General features: G+C 36.6%; 1 protein-coding gene across 3 annotated transcripts in view; it reads left to right on the top strand.

Annotated features, from left to right (window-relative positions):
* Nucleotides 1–5,460: 5,460 nt before the first annotated feature.
* Nucleotides 5,461–18,187, top strand: part of C1H5orf24 (chromosome 1 C5orf24 homolog) — a 31,789-nt gene continuing 19,062 nt past the window's right edge. The window contains exons 1-3 of one of the 3 annotated variants that reach the window (XM_001365485.4): nucleotides 5,461–5,849; nucleotides 12,338–12,767; nucleotides 14,686–17,021. In XM_001365485.4, coding sequence (XP_001365522.2) covers nucleotides 12,341–12,767; nucleotides 14,686–14,735 — 477 coding nt within the window. In that variant the 5' untranslated portion in view covers nucleotides 5,461–5,849; nucleotides 12,338–12,340 and the 3' untranslated portion in view covers nucleotides 14,736–17,021. Of the gene's footprint in view, nucleotides 5,850–12,337; nucleotides 17,022–18,187 lie in introns of those variants that run through there. The other 2 variants (XM_056811102.1, XM_007473373.3) reach the window with 2 other exon arrangements.

The raw sequence follows: 18,187 nt of genomic DNA, 5'->3' as shown, positions 1-18,187 counted from the left end.
TATAGGGTACAAATCTATTCTCTGCCCCCATTGGATTGGATTGTTTTTCCCTCTTTGAGTCACTTTCAAAGCATGTAAATGAGTATTTCCTGTCTCTGACCTCTTTACCCTTCCAGTGTATTGATGTTCTCCCCCATCCCACCATGAGCTTCTTTATGACATATAAATTTACCCCCATTTGTTTCTTTTCCCATTTCTTTTAATATTAACCTATTTTAAGCTCTATTTATATATATATGCATACTTATGTGTATGTATTTTTGCATGCATATATTTATATACCTATTTATGTCTTGTCCTTTCATCCTATACAGTTTGTTGCCGTTCCCTCTAAGTATATTTCTTTTTGCTGCCCAGGTAATAACAACAGTTTTTAAGTTACCAATGACCACTTTTCTTATAGGGATACATATAATTTTAACTTATTGAGTCTCTTAAAAAAATTTTTTTTTGTTTTTCTTTTTCCCCCTCTTTTTTAATTACCTTTTGATGATTCTCTTGAGTTCTGTGCTTGGACATCAAATTTGCTGTTCAGGTCTGGTCTTTTCTTTATGAATTCTTGAAATTCTTCTATTTTGTTAAATGACCATACTTTCCCCTGTAAGAATATAGTCAGTTTTGCTGGGTAGTTGATTCTTGGTTGTAGACCTAGTTCCCTTGCTTTCCAGAATATCGTATTCCATGCCTTTCTTTTTTTCAGTGTAGATGCAGCCAGATCCTGAGTTATCCTCACTGTGGTTCCTTGGTATCTGAATGACTTCTTCTTGATAGCTTGTAATATCTTTTCTTTGGTCTGATAGTTCTTGAATTTGGCTATAACATTCCTGGGTGTTGTCAGTTGGGGATTAAGTACAGGAGGTGATCTGTGGATTCTATCAATCTCCACTTTCCCCTCTTGTTCAAGGATTTCAGGGCAGTTTTCATTAATAATTTCCTGTAATATAATGTCCAGGTATTTTCTTTTGTCATGGTCTTCTGGTAGGCCAATAATTCTTAAATTGTCTCTCCTTGAACGATTTTCTAAATCCTCTGTTTTGTGAATGAGATGCTTCATTTTTTCCTCAATTTTTTCATTCTTTTGGTTTTGTTTTATAGTGTCTTACTGCCTTGTGAGGTTGCTCGATTCAAGTTGTTGTATTCTGGTTCTTAAAGACTGGATTTCATCCTTAGTTTTTTGGTCATCCTTTTCCTTTTGGTTGGATTTTCTTTGGAGGTCATTTTTCATCTTCTTCACTTCATCTTTCATCTGCTTTGCCTCATCTTTCATCTCCTTTGCCTCATTTTCCAGCTGGTTGATTTTGGCTTTCAAGACACTATTTTCTGTTTCCAGATGACTTATCTTAGTTTTTAAGTTCTTTTCCCAATTGTCTTCAGCCTCTCTTAATTGTGTTTTGAATTGCATTTTGAGATCTTCCAAAGCCTGTATCCAATTCGCTGGGATTTCTGATTTTTCCTTTGCTGGGTCCTTCCCCTCTGTTTCATTCGCTCTTTGCTCATTACCTGTGCAGAAGCTGTCTATTGTAATTCCTTTCTTCTTTTTCTGTTGTTTGCTTTGTTGTTGAGTTTACCCCTTCTTTGCTCCCCGTATTTGGCTGTGCTCTTGCTCCTCTCATTTTTTTTTTTGGTTTTGGGGCTGTCAGTCTCCCCTCTTGGAGTTTTGTCAGATCTCTTGGTACAGTCTCTAGGGGAGGAATGTTAGCTTCCCTGTCCTCTGGAGGCTTTTGATTGGATTGAGTTCAACTGGGCTGGGCTGTATGTGGTATGAAGCTCTGAGGCTCTGGAAGGCTGGGCCGCCCAGGCTCTCTCCAGTTCTCCCCAGCTGCTTCTCCGCTGTCCGCAAGTGCCTTTGCCCGCCTCCCTAAACTCTGAGGAGTTCTGATGGGATTAGATTTAACTGGATTAGTCTGGATGTGCCCCAAGGCAATGGTGAGACTGGAGCCCAATGGAGGGACCCAGCCACAGCCCATTTCTCCCTGGCTTCCTCCCGGCTGTCCCAGCTGGATGCTCCCCCTGCTCACAAGGTAGACCCTGCAAACCAGCACCTTTGCCCGCTCAGAGGTTCCCACTACTGCTGGGGGCTCAGCCCTCTGGGTTGTGGGGGAGAGGTCCTGGGACCTTTGCTCTGCCTTCCCCTTAGCCCTGAGTATTCTTGGATTCCGGCTTTTGGGGGGGCGTACCTTTTGATTTGAGTCCAAAAGGAGGGTTCCCCGCTTCTGTCCTGTTGTTCAGATTGAATTTCGGTGCCCTAGGAGCATTTAGTCTGTATCGGTAAGGAAGGGTCTTCCACGAGGTCTGAACTTTTGCTGCTTGCTAAGTTGCCATCTTGACTCTGCCTCCCCCAAAACAATTTTCAAAAAATTGATGGAACTGAGGTTCAGAGTGGTTCATTGACTTGCAGCTATTGGGTCAAAAGCATGATCCGAGTCCAAGACTTTTTGCACCACACCTCCTCTTAGATCTCATCTAGCAGCCAAAATCAGTCAATCAAGCCCTACTGGGACTACTTGATGTTAGGCAAGGGGTATACAAAGACAAAAGGTAGAACTATCCTTGTCTTTAATTAAAGGCATGAATCCATAAAAACAATAATACTTTTGTTTTTTTAAAAATTCATTTAATTAATTAAGGATATATTTCCATGGTTACATGATTCATATTCTTTCCCTCCCCTTCTTCTACCACCCTCTGGGAGCCAGTGAGCAATTCCACTGGGTTTTACATGTGTCACTGATCAAGACCTATTTCCATATTATTGATATGTGCACTAGAGTGATCATTTAGAGTCTATATCCCCAGTCATATTCCCATCTACCTATGTGATCAAGCAGTTGTTTTTCTTCTGTGTTTCTATTCCCACAGTTCTTTCTCTGGATGTGGATAGTGTTCTTTCTCATAAGTCCCTCAAAATTGTCCTGGATCATTGCATTGCTGCTAGTAGAGAAGTCTATTATGTTTGATTGTGCCACAATGTATCAGTGTCTGTGTATAATGTTCTCCTGGTTTTGCTCCTTTCACTCTGCATCAATTCCTGGAGGTTCACATGGAATTCCTCCAGTTCATTATTCCTTAAAAACAATGTTTTTTAAAATTCAAAGATATTTTATTTTTCCAATTACACATAATAACAATTTTCAACATGGGTTTTCCGAAATTATAAGATTCAAATAGTCTCCCTCCTTCCCTTTCCTTCCCCTCTCTTGGAGATGGTAAGCGATTTGATCTGGATTATCCATGTATTAACACACCTCCATATTAGAGTCATTATTATAAAAGCCTACTCATATAAAGCCAAAATTCCAAAATAAAATTATAAATAAAAAATGTGCAAGATACTGTGCTTTGAACTGCATCTAACTCCAACAATTTTTTCTCTGGGTGTGGATAGCATTCTTTTTCATAAGTCTGTCAGAATCATCCTGGATCGAAGTCTTTTACAGTTGATCATTGTACAATATTGCTGTTACCATGTGCAATGTTCTCCCAGTTCTGCTTATTTCACCCTGCATCGGTTCATGTATATCTTTTCGGCTTCTTCTGAAATCATACAGTTTATCATTTATTATAGACCAATAATATCCATTACCAACATATACCACAATTAGCTCAGCCATTCCCTACTTGATGGACATTCCTCCAATTTCCAATTCTTTGCCACCACAAAAAGATGGTTGGCTATAAATATTTTTGTACAAATAGATCCTTTCCATTGTTTTAAAATATCTTTTTGGGGTACATACCTAGTATGCATTACTAGATCAAATGGTATGTATTGTTTTATAGTCCTTTGGGTAAGATTGCTTTCCAATATGGCTGGATCAGTTCACAATTCCACCAACAATGCATTTTTTGGGTAATATCTTCTCCTACATTTTTCACTTTCCTTTACTGTCATATTGGCCAATCTGTTAGGTATGAGGTGGTACATCAAAGTTATTTTAATTTGTTTTTCTCTAATCAAGAGTACATTAATCCTTTTTTGTAAAATTATTTTTTCTTATCAAAGGAGCTCTGCCTACTCACGGATCCTGGAAAAGTCACTTCTCTTTTACCTTCAGTAAAACATCCAGTTCCACCTTGAGTTGTGAGCCTCAAAAAGGCCTTTGCAACCATAAAATGGCAACACATGAATAAATGAATTTATGCATAAACATATGTCCACACACACATAATCTTTACCTTTTCTTTTGAAATCAATATCCATTCCAAAGCAGAGTGAGAAGGGTGCAGCATTTGGAGTTGAATGAATAGCCTAAGGTTACATAGCTAGGAAGTCTCTGGGTTCAAATTTGAACCCAGCAACACTCTATCCAGACCTGGTGAAGTTGTCCCAAAAGGGGAGGATAGTAAAATTGAAATAGATAAATCAGATAAATCCCTGCCAGCATTTTTTAGGGAACAGACCTGGCTTCCCTCCCCTGGGAGGTCCAGCTGTTTATGCAGACAGCAGACCAGTCTCTACTTAGCTTGGGGGATGAGAATTAGAAAGGGGCAGGAGACAAAAGGAATTTCAGGAATATTAAAAAGGTCAGGATGGAAGCAAGATAACATATGGTGGACTAGGGCTAAGTGACTAAGTGCATGTGAAATAAACAACCCCTCAATAACAACCCCCAATAAATCTGAGGATTGTCCCCCCCATCACTGGCCTCACATTCCTGTGTTAAGGTTTGTTTTATTGTCAGATATGTGAAAGGAAATAACTTTGTATCCTGTAACCCTATATAAACTGTTTCCTAATGTTATTCCAGAGCAGCTTCCACTAGGGAAGTCTATCCCAGCTGGTATATTCTTTATTTGTTCTTTATTAATAAATCATGGTTCCAATAATTGAAATTCTGGGTGTTTGGACTGACTTTGTGAAGTGCCCCACTTCACTGGTATGCTACCCATCAGTCAATATATTTTAAAAACTTATTTTAAACATCCATTTAAAAAACTTTTGATCTCATTTCTTCTCTCTCTAGCCTCTCCTCCACTCATTGAGAAGAAAAGCAATAAATCAATTATACATTATACATGCAAAATATTTCCATATTAGTCATGTTGCAAAAAAAAAACTAAAAAAGTTAAAAAAACGTGTGCTTTAATCCGCACTCAAGTGTTTGTCTGTTTGCTCTCTGAGGTGAAGAGCATTTTTCATCCTGGGTCCTCTGGAATTATCTTAGAGCATTGTATTGATCAGAGAAGCTAAGTGTTTCATACTTGATCATCATTGTTCTCCTAGTACAAAGTGGTCAGTATAAACATCCGTTCAAAAGCAGCCTATTAGTAGCACACTTGCACTGGAATACACTTTTCATAAAGGTTTCTCCCTTACCAGAGCCCCTGGCTAAAACCACGCCCAACTTCACCTCGACCCTTAATTGGAGCGCAGAAGCACCAAGCTCCGCCTTTCTCTTTACCCCCGGAGTCTTCCCATCCCCCTTCGGCCAACTGTCACCCTGCTCCAATTTCACGCGCGTGCGCGGAAGGAGGTCTGCTAATGGGGGGGGCGCTGGAGAATCCGGTGGGCGGGGAAAGTGGGAAGTCTGCGTCCCGTTCGCGTGCGCGCGTGCGACGACATGGAGTACGCGCACGCCGCCGCCCCACGGTTCCTGGCTCTGGTCGCTCGCTGTCTCTTTTCTGGCTAGCTTCTTCTGCTCTTCTCTGTCCCTCTATTCCTGAGGACCCGGAGGCTGGGCTCCTTGTCGAGGCTCGGTCGCCACCTGCGGGGTGATTGCCTCCTCCTGGGGGGAAGGCGGGGAGTGTCACAGGCCGTGTGGAAAGGGGGGTCTTTCTCTGTCTCGCGTCCAACCAGCCGCATGGGAGGCACCTGGAAGGTCTGAGGGGCTGGGAGACAAGTTACCGTGGTAGGTTTGTAGACGTGGGGCCTGTCAAAGTCGGGCGCGGATTTTCCTCGCGGGAAAGAAGGGGCGGGGGAGGGGGGTGGCGTGTCCTCTGTCTGGCGGGGCTGTGGGCGCCTGGCGCGCGACCGGGTCTGGGGACGGAGATCCCTGGTTTGCAAGATGGAGATTAAGCCGCCTGGAAGGACCCAGGAGGGCTGCAGCCTCGCCCGGGGGCCTGGGGTGAGGGGCACCCTACTTCCTCGGGGTTTCGAACCTCAGCAGTTCGGCGAAATCCCCCAGATTGGGAAAGAGTTGGGTGGTACAACATTTATTTGTTTGTTTGTTTTTTTCTTAAAGATAAATTCCAAAATTTTCCCCCTTTCCCTTTAAAATCAGAAGATTTTGGCAAACCGTAACAGCTTATAAAGTATTGGCCATCCCAATAGGGTCTTGATTCCAGTTTGCAAGCTGTTTAAAGAAGTCGATAAATACCGTTAATAAGTAGGCTCTAAAAATAACAAGCAAAATAACATTGCCTTTTAAAAAATATATTTCCACTCAGCTTTGGCGACCGTTTTGCTCTAATTTGTTAATCTTAATATATGCTATTGCTGGGGGTTCCTAGGCCCAAGAGCTAATTTTTTAAAGTTGCATGTCAAATAAGAAAGAACCCTTCCTTAAGAGCTTACGGGCACAAATAGTCAAATATCCAGAAAAACAAAAAGACCGTAATTTATTTTCTGTCCTATCATAACTTTCCAGTGGTTTACTCTAGGGTTCAGAAGTGGCTTTTGTTTAGTATTGGGCTGGAGGCTTTGGGGGTGGGGGGGTAGGGCAGACCTGAAAGACTCGCCTTTGATGGCGGATAGTTTGGTGATGGAAAAGTCAGTTTTAAAAGTTGTGAGATCTTTTCTGGGGTGTAGTATCTGGGTCTTACAAAGGAATTCAAAGTTGGGTAGTTGGATTTTCAATTGTTATAGAAGGTTTTGTGGGTGTTCTATAAAGTTTCTAAAGAGTTTGCAATTTTTATGTTGTCAATAATTAGGATATTTGACATGCTGGACTGTTTACGAAAGTGAAAGAGGATCTCTCACTATAAAAGGGAACGGTCTTTTTGTGTAATTCAAAGACTAATATAATTAGAATTAATAGGAGTAGAATAGAATATTCCAGTTGAATTCTGTCACCTTTATTACACCATTTTTTTGTAACCCCTTCCCCTTTTGTATTGACCTTGCCTTTAGTTTCCAGCATTATGGCTATCAAACTATATCCTTCTAAAATCAAAATTATTTCATACCATAAAGGAAATATATATTAGACTGTATTGCTGCCAAGCTTGTATCGAATAGTTCTTTTTTTTCCTTTTCCCTCTTCTCCCCATTTGCAACCACTTTTTTTTTTTTGTGGTCTCCAGTTAGAATGTAAGCTCCTTTAGTGTAGGGCCTGGCTCTCTTGCTTATATTTGTGTCCCCTTAGTTTAAACCCCCAAACCACTCCAGTATCTTTGTCAAGAAAACCCTAAATGGGATCAAGGAGAGTCAGAACAAAATCGCCCAAATCCCACAAAAATCTGGACCAAGCGAGCAAATCTCAAAAGAACCAGTGGGAAAGTAGGCACTATTTTGACTGGAATTGTACTGTAGACATCTCACTATGTAATCTATTCAAACATCTATGTGAGGGGGAAATGATTTAGTAGATGAGTGCCCAAGACTCCTAGTGGATTTAAGCCCTGCTTCTGTATAAAAGCTTGGTTTATGACCTTTGATACAAGTTGCTTAACTTCAGTGTCTCAGGCAAAATGCTAAAACTATAAAGAATAGTTGTTGTTCCTCATTTCCACAGTAATATTTTCATCACTTCTGGTAGAATTTTCTACACAGATGATAATTATAGGCCCAAACTCCTGGATGTAATTGGGGGACACTGGGCCTGGAATCAGATTCATTATCTTGAGACTTACTAGCTGTGTAATCCTGGGCAAGTCACTTAACCTCTTATATTTTTCATTTTCATAACTCTAAATTGGGGGTTATAATAGCACCTACCTGCCAAGGTTGTTGTCAGGATCAAATGAAGTAATAATAATTGTAAAGTGCTTAGCACAGTGCCAGCATATATAGTAAGAGCTTAGTAAATACTTGTTCCTTTCCCTTCCCTCCTCTCTCTTTAGAGGTCTCAATATTTAATATTTGCTAGCTTTGCAGAAAAGAATCTGATCATGATTGTTTCTAACCTGAAGTCGGTCATTTAGCATTTATAAGCACTTACTGTATAATAGGTTATATGCTAAGCTTTGTGAACACAAATACAAAAGCCCTTGCCTTCCTAGAGCTTACATTCTTGTTATTTTATATTTCTTATAATCATCATTTTATCCCAAGTGTCCCTCTTCCTGCTCCTCAAGAGCCAGCCAATGTGATTAAATTTTTGTAGAGGAAATATATAAATGAGTACAGCTGATTGATACATTGAAGAAGTCTGAAAACATGTGCATGTGTAACACCTAGGGACCTCCCACTTCCACAAAGGGAATGTTTTCTCCATTCAATCTCTTTATACTGTTGTAATTACTGTGTTTAGAATGTTGTGGGAGCATTTTTTGACTGCTTATTTCACTCTGCATCAGTTCGTTATAGATCTTCTCATGCTTCTCTATTCATCACTTCATTTTTTATAACACAGTAATATTTAAGTAACACAATTTGTTTAGCTCCAGAGCTTATATTCTAGTGGGAGAAGACAACACATTAAAAAAATCTGAAAGGGAGAGGGGACAATGACACTTAACAGTCGCTTGACTTGGGGGTATAATAGAGGAATGTTTGAGTCAGTTGTGCTGTAGTCTGTTGTATGACTGGAGAGGAATGAGACATGGTTGGCCTGGATGCCCTCCCTAAATTGAAGTTTCAGGGGAAAGGCTGGGGGTCCAGGGTGGTGGAGGAAACTTCCAGTATGTAAAGTCCTCCATCTGAAGTGAATTTCAGAAAGAAGAGATTCTGGAAGCAGCTTAGGTGGCTCATTGGATAGAGAGCCAGATCAAGGGCTCAAATCTGGCTTCAGATACTTCCTAGCACTGATCCTGGGAAAGTCACTTAACCTCAGTTGCTTAGCCCTTACCTTCTGCTTTGGAACTCATAATTAGTATAGATTCTAAAACAGAAGTTATAGGTTTTAAAAAATAAAAAGAACAAAGAACTTCATAATGAAGTTTGATGTCTTCATAATACATACTACTTTTAAAATAGTAATTGTCAGAGCAAACCGGACAGTTCCAGGTTCATTTTGTCAATATTTATTGAGTATTTAAAAACAAAGTATTGTAATAATTGCCCAGGTTATGCACAGTTAGCTAGTGAGCTATTTTTGAGTCAGTTTTCTCTGCAAAATGAGCCAGCTAGATTTCAAAGTTCATTCCAGAAACCTCACAATGCATAGAAAAGTAGTTGTCTCTCCTACTGTTTAATTTTATTCCAGGTAGAGGACATATTTTTCCTTCTTATACAAAATAAAATAAATACTGTTTACTTCTGGTCAGAGGGCAGGCCTTGGAATTAGGAAATGGTTCAAGGCATGCCTCAGATACATACTATATGTGTGATTAGGCAAGTTTCTTTAACTCCCAATTACCCCAGGCACAACCCCATTGTGTTAGGTGACTTGTCTGTTTTGATGATGGAAGCTTCTACACTAGAAATTTCTTGCAATGATAATGAAGTCACTAGTTCTGTTAGTCCCTCACTTCACTAAAAACAAATATTTGAAGGGGCACATAGGTGGCTCAGTGGATAGCCATACCTGAAGTTGGAAGGACCTGGCTTCAAATCTGGCCTCAGACATTTCCTAGCTGTGTGATATTGGATGAGTTACTTAACCCCAGTTGTCTAGCCTTTACCACTCTTCTGCCTAGGAGCAAATACAAGTAGTATTCTAGTTCTAAGACAGAAGGCCACGGTTTAAAAAATGGTTTAAAAAAACACACATACATAAAACAAAACAAAACACTTAGAGAAAATTGATATATTCATTTGAATTGGGTGTAGTTTTTATTTTAACGGACTAATTGTTTAATTAAAAACAACTAAAAATTATTTAATGATAAAGTGGCTACTATTATTTGGGAGGTAGAAGGATGCAGAATTCTAGGCTCCTGGTGACCTTGAATAAAAAAGTAAGTTGGGACTCTTGTATTTTCTGAGTGCTGTAATAGGCCATAAAAATCATGTGTAGACTATGGTAGATCTAGTATCTCAACATTCTTTCCATCCAGACTGTCTAATTATGTGATGATGTGTGATTCTTTTCCATGTTCTTTCATGGATATTCCATAAAGAATATAGTTAACATGGAAGAAGACATGGATTTTAGTTTTTCTACATTTTATGGCTAATTACATGCAATCTTTTTCTTTTACCAAATGAGCAGTTCACCTATCTTATATAGTACTTGGTATATTTTATGACACTTCTTATATGTAGAACGGAACCTCCAAATACAAGATTTTTTCAGTTCACACTTGAATATGGAACCCTAGTATCATTGGTTTGGATGTCTCTTTCAACAATATAGATTGCAACACATTACATATGCTACTCTTGCCTATGTCTTGCTCTAAGCTCTTCCCTCACTTTGAATTAAGAGAAAATTAGGTGGTGGAGATCAGGTCTGCAGAGGTTAGTTTTTAACACACTATTGGTAAGGGAAACAGGGAGTAGAAGAACCATTAAGGGTTGAAACAAATTTTTTTATTTTTTATTTTATGGTAGAGAATGGGAATGACAGAACAGAATTTAACAGGAAAGCCCGTTTCAAATTGAATTTTTTGGTCTGTATTTGTAACTCACCTTTATAGGGCCCCTTTTTTACCATCTGTATAGTGGAAATTTGATATGGGATAGAAGACAACCTAGTTTTCTTTATTCCCTTTGGAAATTAATAGGATTATTTATTTTTAATTTATTGGAGTCTAGTACTGTTCACAATTCTTATCTGTAGGACTTCTGTCTCGTTTTAGGAAACAGCCATAAACAATTCTTTTTGCCAACAGACATTTACTCTTATAAGTAAGATTATATAGACAGCAGTAATTTTGCCTCTGAAAGATTTAACCTTTCAATTCTTAATAAATACTTTAAATAAATACTTTAATACTTTAAAGATCAGCGATTTCACTTAATAATCCAATTAATTTTGTTAAATAATATAACACTTTTGACATCTCAGTTGCTTTTTGCCCTTTCCTTTTGTAATCTATTTGAAATGAGTTTATTTTGATTTTGGCATACATTTATTATTATTGCTATTCTGTAGCAGTAACTCCCATGGACACTTATGGAAAACTGCATAGAAATGATATTTATCTTTGCAGGCAAGCATTCTATAGGAATTTGGAGATTTATCCTTGCCTACATTTTGACTTTTTAATTTAAATCTGAACCAGAGCCCATGTCTTGATTTTTATACATTGCAACAAGTTGCTTTAGTTCCTAAAACCCTTATTTCCTGTTTATCTTAATAGTTAGGACTTTTTTTTTTTAAACACAACTTAGTTCTTCAGAAGATTGGGTTGGATAATAAGGATGGTGCCATAAATACAAAATGCAGATTTTTATCTGTTAATAAGACAGAATGCCACTATGAGGAAAGAGTTGTATTTATGGATGGGAGCAAGTACTGTTGTGAATTCAACCATTTTGTCAAGTTTACCACCAGGAATACAGCTATACCATCAAAGAAGACATATTATTAACATTATACCAGCAGTGTGTGCTTCACATCTCAGTTGTTTGTGTGAATGAATGAACCTGTTTTATGGAATAGAAACCTTAATTCTTTCTTTGAAATTGCATCCTATTTGAATAGATGTTTACTTTTAGATGAGACAGAGTTTCTTGGGTCATGGGAGTGTGTTCTTTGTTTGGTACATCTCATCTATTGTAAAGTGCCAGGCACATTTATGACTCTGTATAAATAATAAATCATAATGATGAAGAAGCTTTTATTATGCAGGATCTGTAGTCTGGTAGAAATACAAAAAGTACTTGGGAGAAATACAATAAAAGAGCAAAAGGAGATAGTCCAGGATTATTATCATGATTCTGCTTTCAATTTTTCTAACAGTTTTTGTTATTAAAATCCTTTTCTGTTTTTAATAATTAAAAAAGAAGAGGACCAATATACAAGATTACTAGATCTTTTTCTTATCTAGATTTCTTTTTTTTAGTTAGGCCGTATATTTAACTAGAATTACTGCCATGATAGATCCTATATTATAATTATCTTGTGTGGAGTATTACCTAACTCACCATGTTGTTATTACTTCCTTTGTTTTTGTAAATCTGTTGACAAAGATATTTATTTACTAAAGTGTTCTGTATTCTGCCTGATGGCCTAGTTTTAGATGGCCTAAATAATAATTATAACAGAAACAGTTTTTTTAATTGAATGCTGTCACATGAATATATATTTATGTATATTTATACCTATTCATATCCTTTTATTTTGGGTAGAAAATGATGCATCCTGTTGCCAGCGGTAATACTGCTTTCTGTGGGCCTGGCAAGGCTTCCTGCCTCAATGAAGACAATATGAGAGCTGCAGATCAATTTGACTTATATTCCTCTCAACAAAGCAAATACAGCCACACAGTCAGCCACAAACCAATTGCTTGCCAGAGGCAAGACCCACTAAATGAAACACATTTGCAGGCTACAAGTGGCAGAAGCATAGAGACGAAAGATGAACTAAAGAAAAAGAAAAACCTCAGTCGATCTGGTAAACGTGGCAGGCCCTCGGGGACCACCAAATCAGCAGGATACCGAACCAGCACAGGGCGACCCCTTGGAACCACCAAAGCAGCTGGATTTAAGACAAGTCCAGGCAGACCTCTGGGTACCACTAAAGCTGCAGGATACAAAGTCAGCCCAGGGAGACCTCCAGGTAGCATTAAAGCTCTATCACGACTTGCAAATCTAGGTTATAGTTGTGGCAGTGCTGCTTTTCCATATCCAATGGTACATAGCCGAGGAATTCATGGAATTGGGGAAACAAGCAGCAAGGCCAAACAGCCCAATGAGTAAAAGAGGCAGAAAAGTGAGATCATGGTTTTAAATGAGGACTGAAAGGGTACCAAAGTCTTAATGTTGGTTTGGTTATGACATACTTGATTTATGACTTGGGCTTTCCAAATTTGTTGGTTTTTGTTTTGGGTTAGAAGACTGCCACATGTTGACAGATGTAACCAAGTAAATACTGAAAGGGCATGAGTATGTTTCAGTGTTTGTACATAGGATTAAGAGTACTCTTAACTGAACTGTTTGTGTTTTTTCCCATAGAGAGTGATGCCTATGTCTCATGTTTCACTCCTACTGTTGAACCATTTAAAATGGATAGTTATGCACTAAGGAGTTGAAATAAGCAGGAAACTGTTATGCCTGTTGGCTCATGAAATAAGCCTGCAACATAATAAAGGTCCCATCTAGAGGAATTATAACTGATAAAGCAAAATAAATTAATGATTTCATACTATTTAAGATAAAAATTTTGTTTTGTAACATTTGTTTCTATGAAAGTTGGAAGCATACAGCTGTCTACTCTTGCAATTGCATAGGCCTTATATGTTTGTCGATATTTGGAAATTTGGGGAAAAAAATTTTTAAAGAATACTTATTTCAGGCAGTTTCTTATTTATTGAACTATAGCATTAACTAATTTAACTGATGTTCCAAAAGTTTTCTTTAGTATTTGCCTTTCAGTGATGGCAGGTCATTCAGCAGAACTCTTACTGGAATCTGCTGTACATTGTTAAATTGCCTATGAGCATGTATACCAAACACTACAAATAATATTAAAAAAAACTATTTTATAAGTAACTTCATAGTAAGTTTTTAACATGATACAATTCATTCTAAGAATAGAATATTTAATGTAATATAAAAAGAAGTATTCTTAAAAGTCTGCATATAACTACAGCCTCTGTATTTTGCCTTTTGTGTGCATAGATGGCAATTGCTAACAGATTTTAAAGAATTCATATGTTTACACATTAAATTTGTTTTCTATTAGTGTTGCAAAATTTTTCAGAATGATTTTTTCTAGATTTTCTGAGAATAGTTTATCCCAGTACAGTAGCATTTATACTGTTATTAAGTTATATCTACCAAAGGACATGTGTTTTAATAATTCATAATAGCAAGCTAGAATAAATAGTGCAATTCACTGTACTGTTCAAATTCAGATATTAAAAAAATATAGGGATTGCATCTATGCATGAAAGATGGAAAAGTATGTTGGCTGTTTAAATGCGAAATACCTTTCTGGCTCCATTGAGACCACTTTGTCATCCAAAAGAAATGTTTCATTTTCAGCTGTTTGTTTTAAAAACGAAACTACATATGGAAAAGTTTTATCTATCTGTATGTGTGTGTGTGTGTGTATGTATGTGTGTATATATATGTGTGTATATATATATACATGCACAGTGTATATATAAATGTATATATGGAGAAGGGGAAAAATAACCTTTATTCCCCAATTTTGAAAACAACATCTGTTACCTATATATATATTTACTTTATTCTGAATAGCTCTAGGATGAGTTAAACATATCAAACTTTGGGTTTGAAAGAAAATTTCCACAAAAATTTAGTTTACATTTAGAATGAACATGTAATTTCAAATGTCTGTGAGACTTTATGATGGTTGTAGGTTTTGCAGGACCAGAAAGCTTTTGAAATGCTTTAGAACTTTAAAAGTGAATAAATTGTGATTTTCGGGCTTGCTATTATTTAATACAAAATCTGATTGCAGTTATGATGTCATAAGAAATGGATATTATATTTCATACCTTTCTTATTAGGAAAAAGCAGCAAGCCTTCAGGTGTTCCAGTGATGCCTAACACATTATGAGCTGGACTTTATGCTGTGCTTTACAGTAAGAGGTGTTGAATTATATGTGGGGACTATGTGTGCACTGGCAGCTAAGACATTGAACCTCAACAATCTTAGCATTGCACAGACCATATAGAACAATTTTGGATGGCTACATAGATTGATTTGTGTAACCTAATGGCAGCTAAATTGCTACTAAACCAGGTTTTGAATCTGGACATATGTTCTATTTCTTAACAAACTTAAAGTGTAAAACTCTTAATTATTTACTCAGAACAATATAACTTCTGACACACATATGCTTTTATTATCATTAGCACTCACAATGTAATTGTCATTTAGTTGTTTCACTTGATAATGCCTAGCAGTGTTTTGAAAATTTTTAATTACTTTGGAAAAACATCAATTTAATTGAATGATCTAATTGTGGGTATGACACATTCCACTGGCAAGGATTTGGTTGCATGTTGCCTTTCTACCACTTCTTCCTTTCCTGTCAATTTCTTTTCATGCTTGATTTTGTTTTTCCCTTTGTGCATCTACACAGTGGTGCTGTACTGTGTGTCAGAAGGCAATACAGATGTATTATTGTTACACTAGCATAATGGACTTTGTATTCCAAAACATTGAAACAATGAAATCAGCTAAAGAAGATATGTTTATTATGGTGTTTATTAATGATATCAAGAAAAAAGGGGGCAATGACAACAGTTATAGACAACACAAATTAGAACCCTACTTTTGCAGTTCATGTGAAAGGCTGCCTAGAGAATTGGATTTGTGCACTGCTGAACATCTCCTGATTCCAGTTTCTTTTGAACAGTTTATTGGTGCCATGCTGAAGAGAAAGAAGTATAAGAAAATGAAGTTTAAAATATTATTTGCTTCTATATAATCTACCATGTACATCATGGATTTTTTCTTTCTTTTTTGGTAACACTGTCTTTTGTCATGATAAACACTGAAATAGCATGTTAAAAACTGCCTATACTTGGAATGGTCAGTGATGAAAAAAATGGCCTCCCCCCATAATATGATTGTTTTTTAAAACATGAATTGCTCATTTTATTCTATGTAACTCTGCTTTTCATAAAATAGGATTCACTGTTCTGTATTAACACTGTTGGTCAGAATATGATCTAAAGTACAAGTAAATTGTTATGTTTTTTCTCTTTTTCAATATATTTTTATGCCTTATTTATGAATAAATGAATGCTTTAGTATCTTAAATAAGGAGCTAATAATATGTTAATTGCCCATGATTTGCCAACAAAATGAATTTTGCTTAATTAATCTTTAGGATCTGATGATATTACTTTCTCAAGTCTTGCACTGGATATTTAAAAAATATTAGTACCGCATATTGGCAGAAAAAACTAATAAGACATTGACAGAAGGCTGATATTTAGTATTTTGGGTTCAGTTTTTAAATTAGTTTTCAGATTGACTATTAAAAAACACTTCTTTACATTATTCTTTTTAAAGGTAAAGACTTTATTCAATTTGATGAGTATTTTGTATGAACAAATGCTGATTATATCCACAATCATTCTAAAATGGGATCTGATGATCTTTAAGTTTCTTTAAAACAAAAACAAAGCTTGGATCCAGTTGATGAGTTATTAGCCCATTTTAAGGATAACTTCAAAATATGATCTAAAAAGAGAACTTTACTTTTACGTATTAAAAAGCTTTAAAGACAAATAATTCAGGTGCTTACAGTAGTAACTGCAACTCTGTACGTCATTATTAATAGATGTATAGTAAAATTTTATCACGCTTTTTCAGCAAAATTGAATAATTCAGAACATTTATTCAAAAGATTTTTCATTTCTGGACATGTTTTGTTCCCTCTATATTCTTATATTATCATAGTACATATATTTTTAAATATAGCTTAACTATGTTTATAAACTCTAGGATGTATCAGAATCTTTTTCTTTTCTTTTTTTGCAAGTAGATTATATAAGCTTATGATTACAAGTATTAATTTCACTTTTGAAAATTAAATGATATAGTAGAATTACTGAAATTTGTTTTGTAATCAGATCACTTTGATTCTTTAATTTTTTACAGTTTGCTTTTCCCACAGATAATTACGGATGAAATAATTACCAATTAACTAATATCAGCACACTGTCCTCTGCTGTAAAAAGTCTGATAGATACTGTGTATGTTTTTATGTCCATGAACTTGAGCTACTCGTGTGCAATTATGTGTATAGGAATGGAGTAGTGTTCATGATTTGTATCTACATCATCATATGGATGTATATTTATTAATAAAGTCATTACCTTAAAACAAGATATATTTATACTTTTATTCCATTAAATGATATTTTAATATGTCAAATTATTTAAGTAATTTGCAGTGATTAAAATATTTTATCCTAGGCGGATAAGACGGATATTTTGAAAGAAGAATTAGTGATCAAAGTATATGATACAAGAGTGAAGACAAAAGTATTAACCCTTTGGATAATTGTCCTTGATTTAGATTTTGCTCAGGAGACTTTTTCAGTTTTTATCTCTGATGCTTATGCTACCCATTTGATATTAAGCAAGTCATTTAATTTCCTGCCTCAATTTTCTCATCTGTAAAATGATGGGGTTAGGCTAGTTAGCCTGTAGGTCTTTTTGGGCTTTTACATCAATGATCCTCTTAAACCTCCTAAAACTTTGCTTACTGTTTCCTGTAAAAACAGATATATCTTCTATGTATTGGTAACTAAAAAAAACCCAACTTGTAAGTATATGCCATGTCTTCTCACTAAAAGCAAACTGATTTCATTTTTCAAAAAGCTTATTTTATTTTTTTAAACCCTTACCTTCTGTCTTGGAATCAATACTGTGTATTGGTTCCAAGGCAGAAGAGTGGTAAGGGCTAGGCAATGGGGGTCAAGTGATTTGCCCAGGGTCACACAGCTGGGAAGTGTCTGAGGTCAGATTTGAACCTAGGACCTCCCATCTCTAGGCCTGACTCTCAGTCTCTTATAAATGGCCTCATGTTATACTGTCAATCAGTAAACATTTATTAAGTGTTCCCTATATACCAGGTACTGTGCTAAGTGTTAGGAATACAAAGAGGCAGAAGTCAGTTCTTGCCTTTAAGGAACTCACAAACTAATAGGAGAGACAAATATGTATTAACAAACTAAGGAAAAAGTAAAAAAGTAAGGAAAAAGAAAGAGGGAAGGCACTAGAATTAAGAAGGATTGGGAAAAACTTCCAGAGGAAGACTGAATTTTAACTGGAACTTGAAGAAAACAAAACCTTTAGATATATCAACTGATGAAGAGGGAGAAAGCATTCCAGGCATGGGGGATAGCCAGGGACACAACTGGAAAAGGGGGTTGGGTGAGTGGGGAGGATAAGGTTATGAAAGACTTGGAATGCCAAACAGGATTTTCAGTTTGCTTCTGGAGGTGTTAGGGAGCTGGTGCAGTTTATTGAGTAGAGGGCTAACATGGA

This window comes from Monodelphis domestica, chromosome 1 (assembly GCF_027887165.1).
Source record: "Monodelphis domestica isolate mMonDom1 chromosome 1, mMonDom1.pri, whole genome shotgun sequence".
NCBI classification, from domain to species: Eukaryota; Metazoa; Chordata; class Mammalia; order Didelphimorphia; family Didelphidae; genus Monodelphis; species Monodelphis domestica.
The sequence above is the reverse complement of the archived record's forward strand: the minus strand, read 5'-3'. Positions and strand labels throughout refer to the sequence as shown.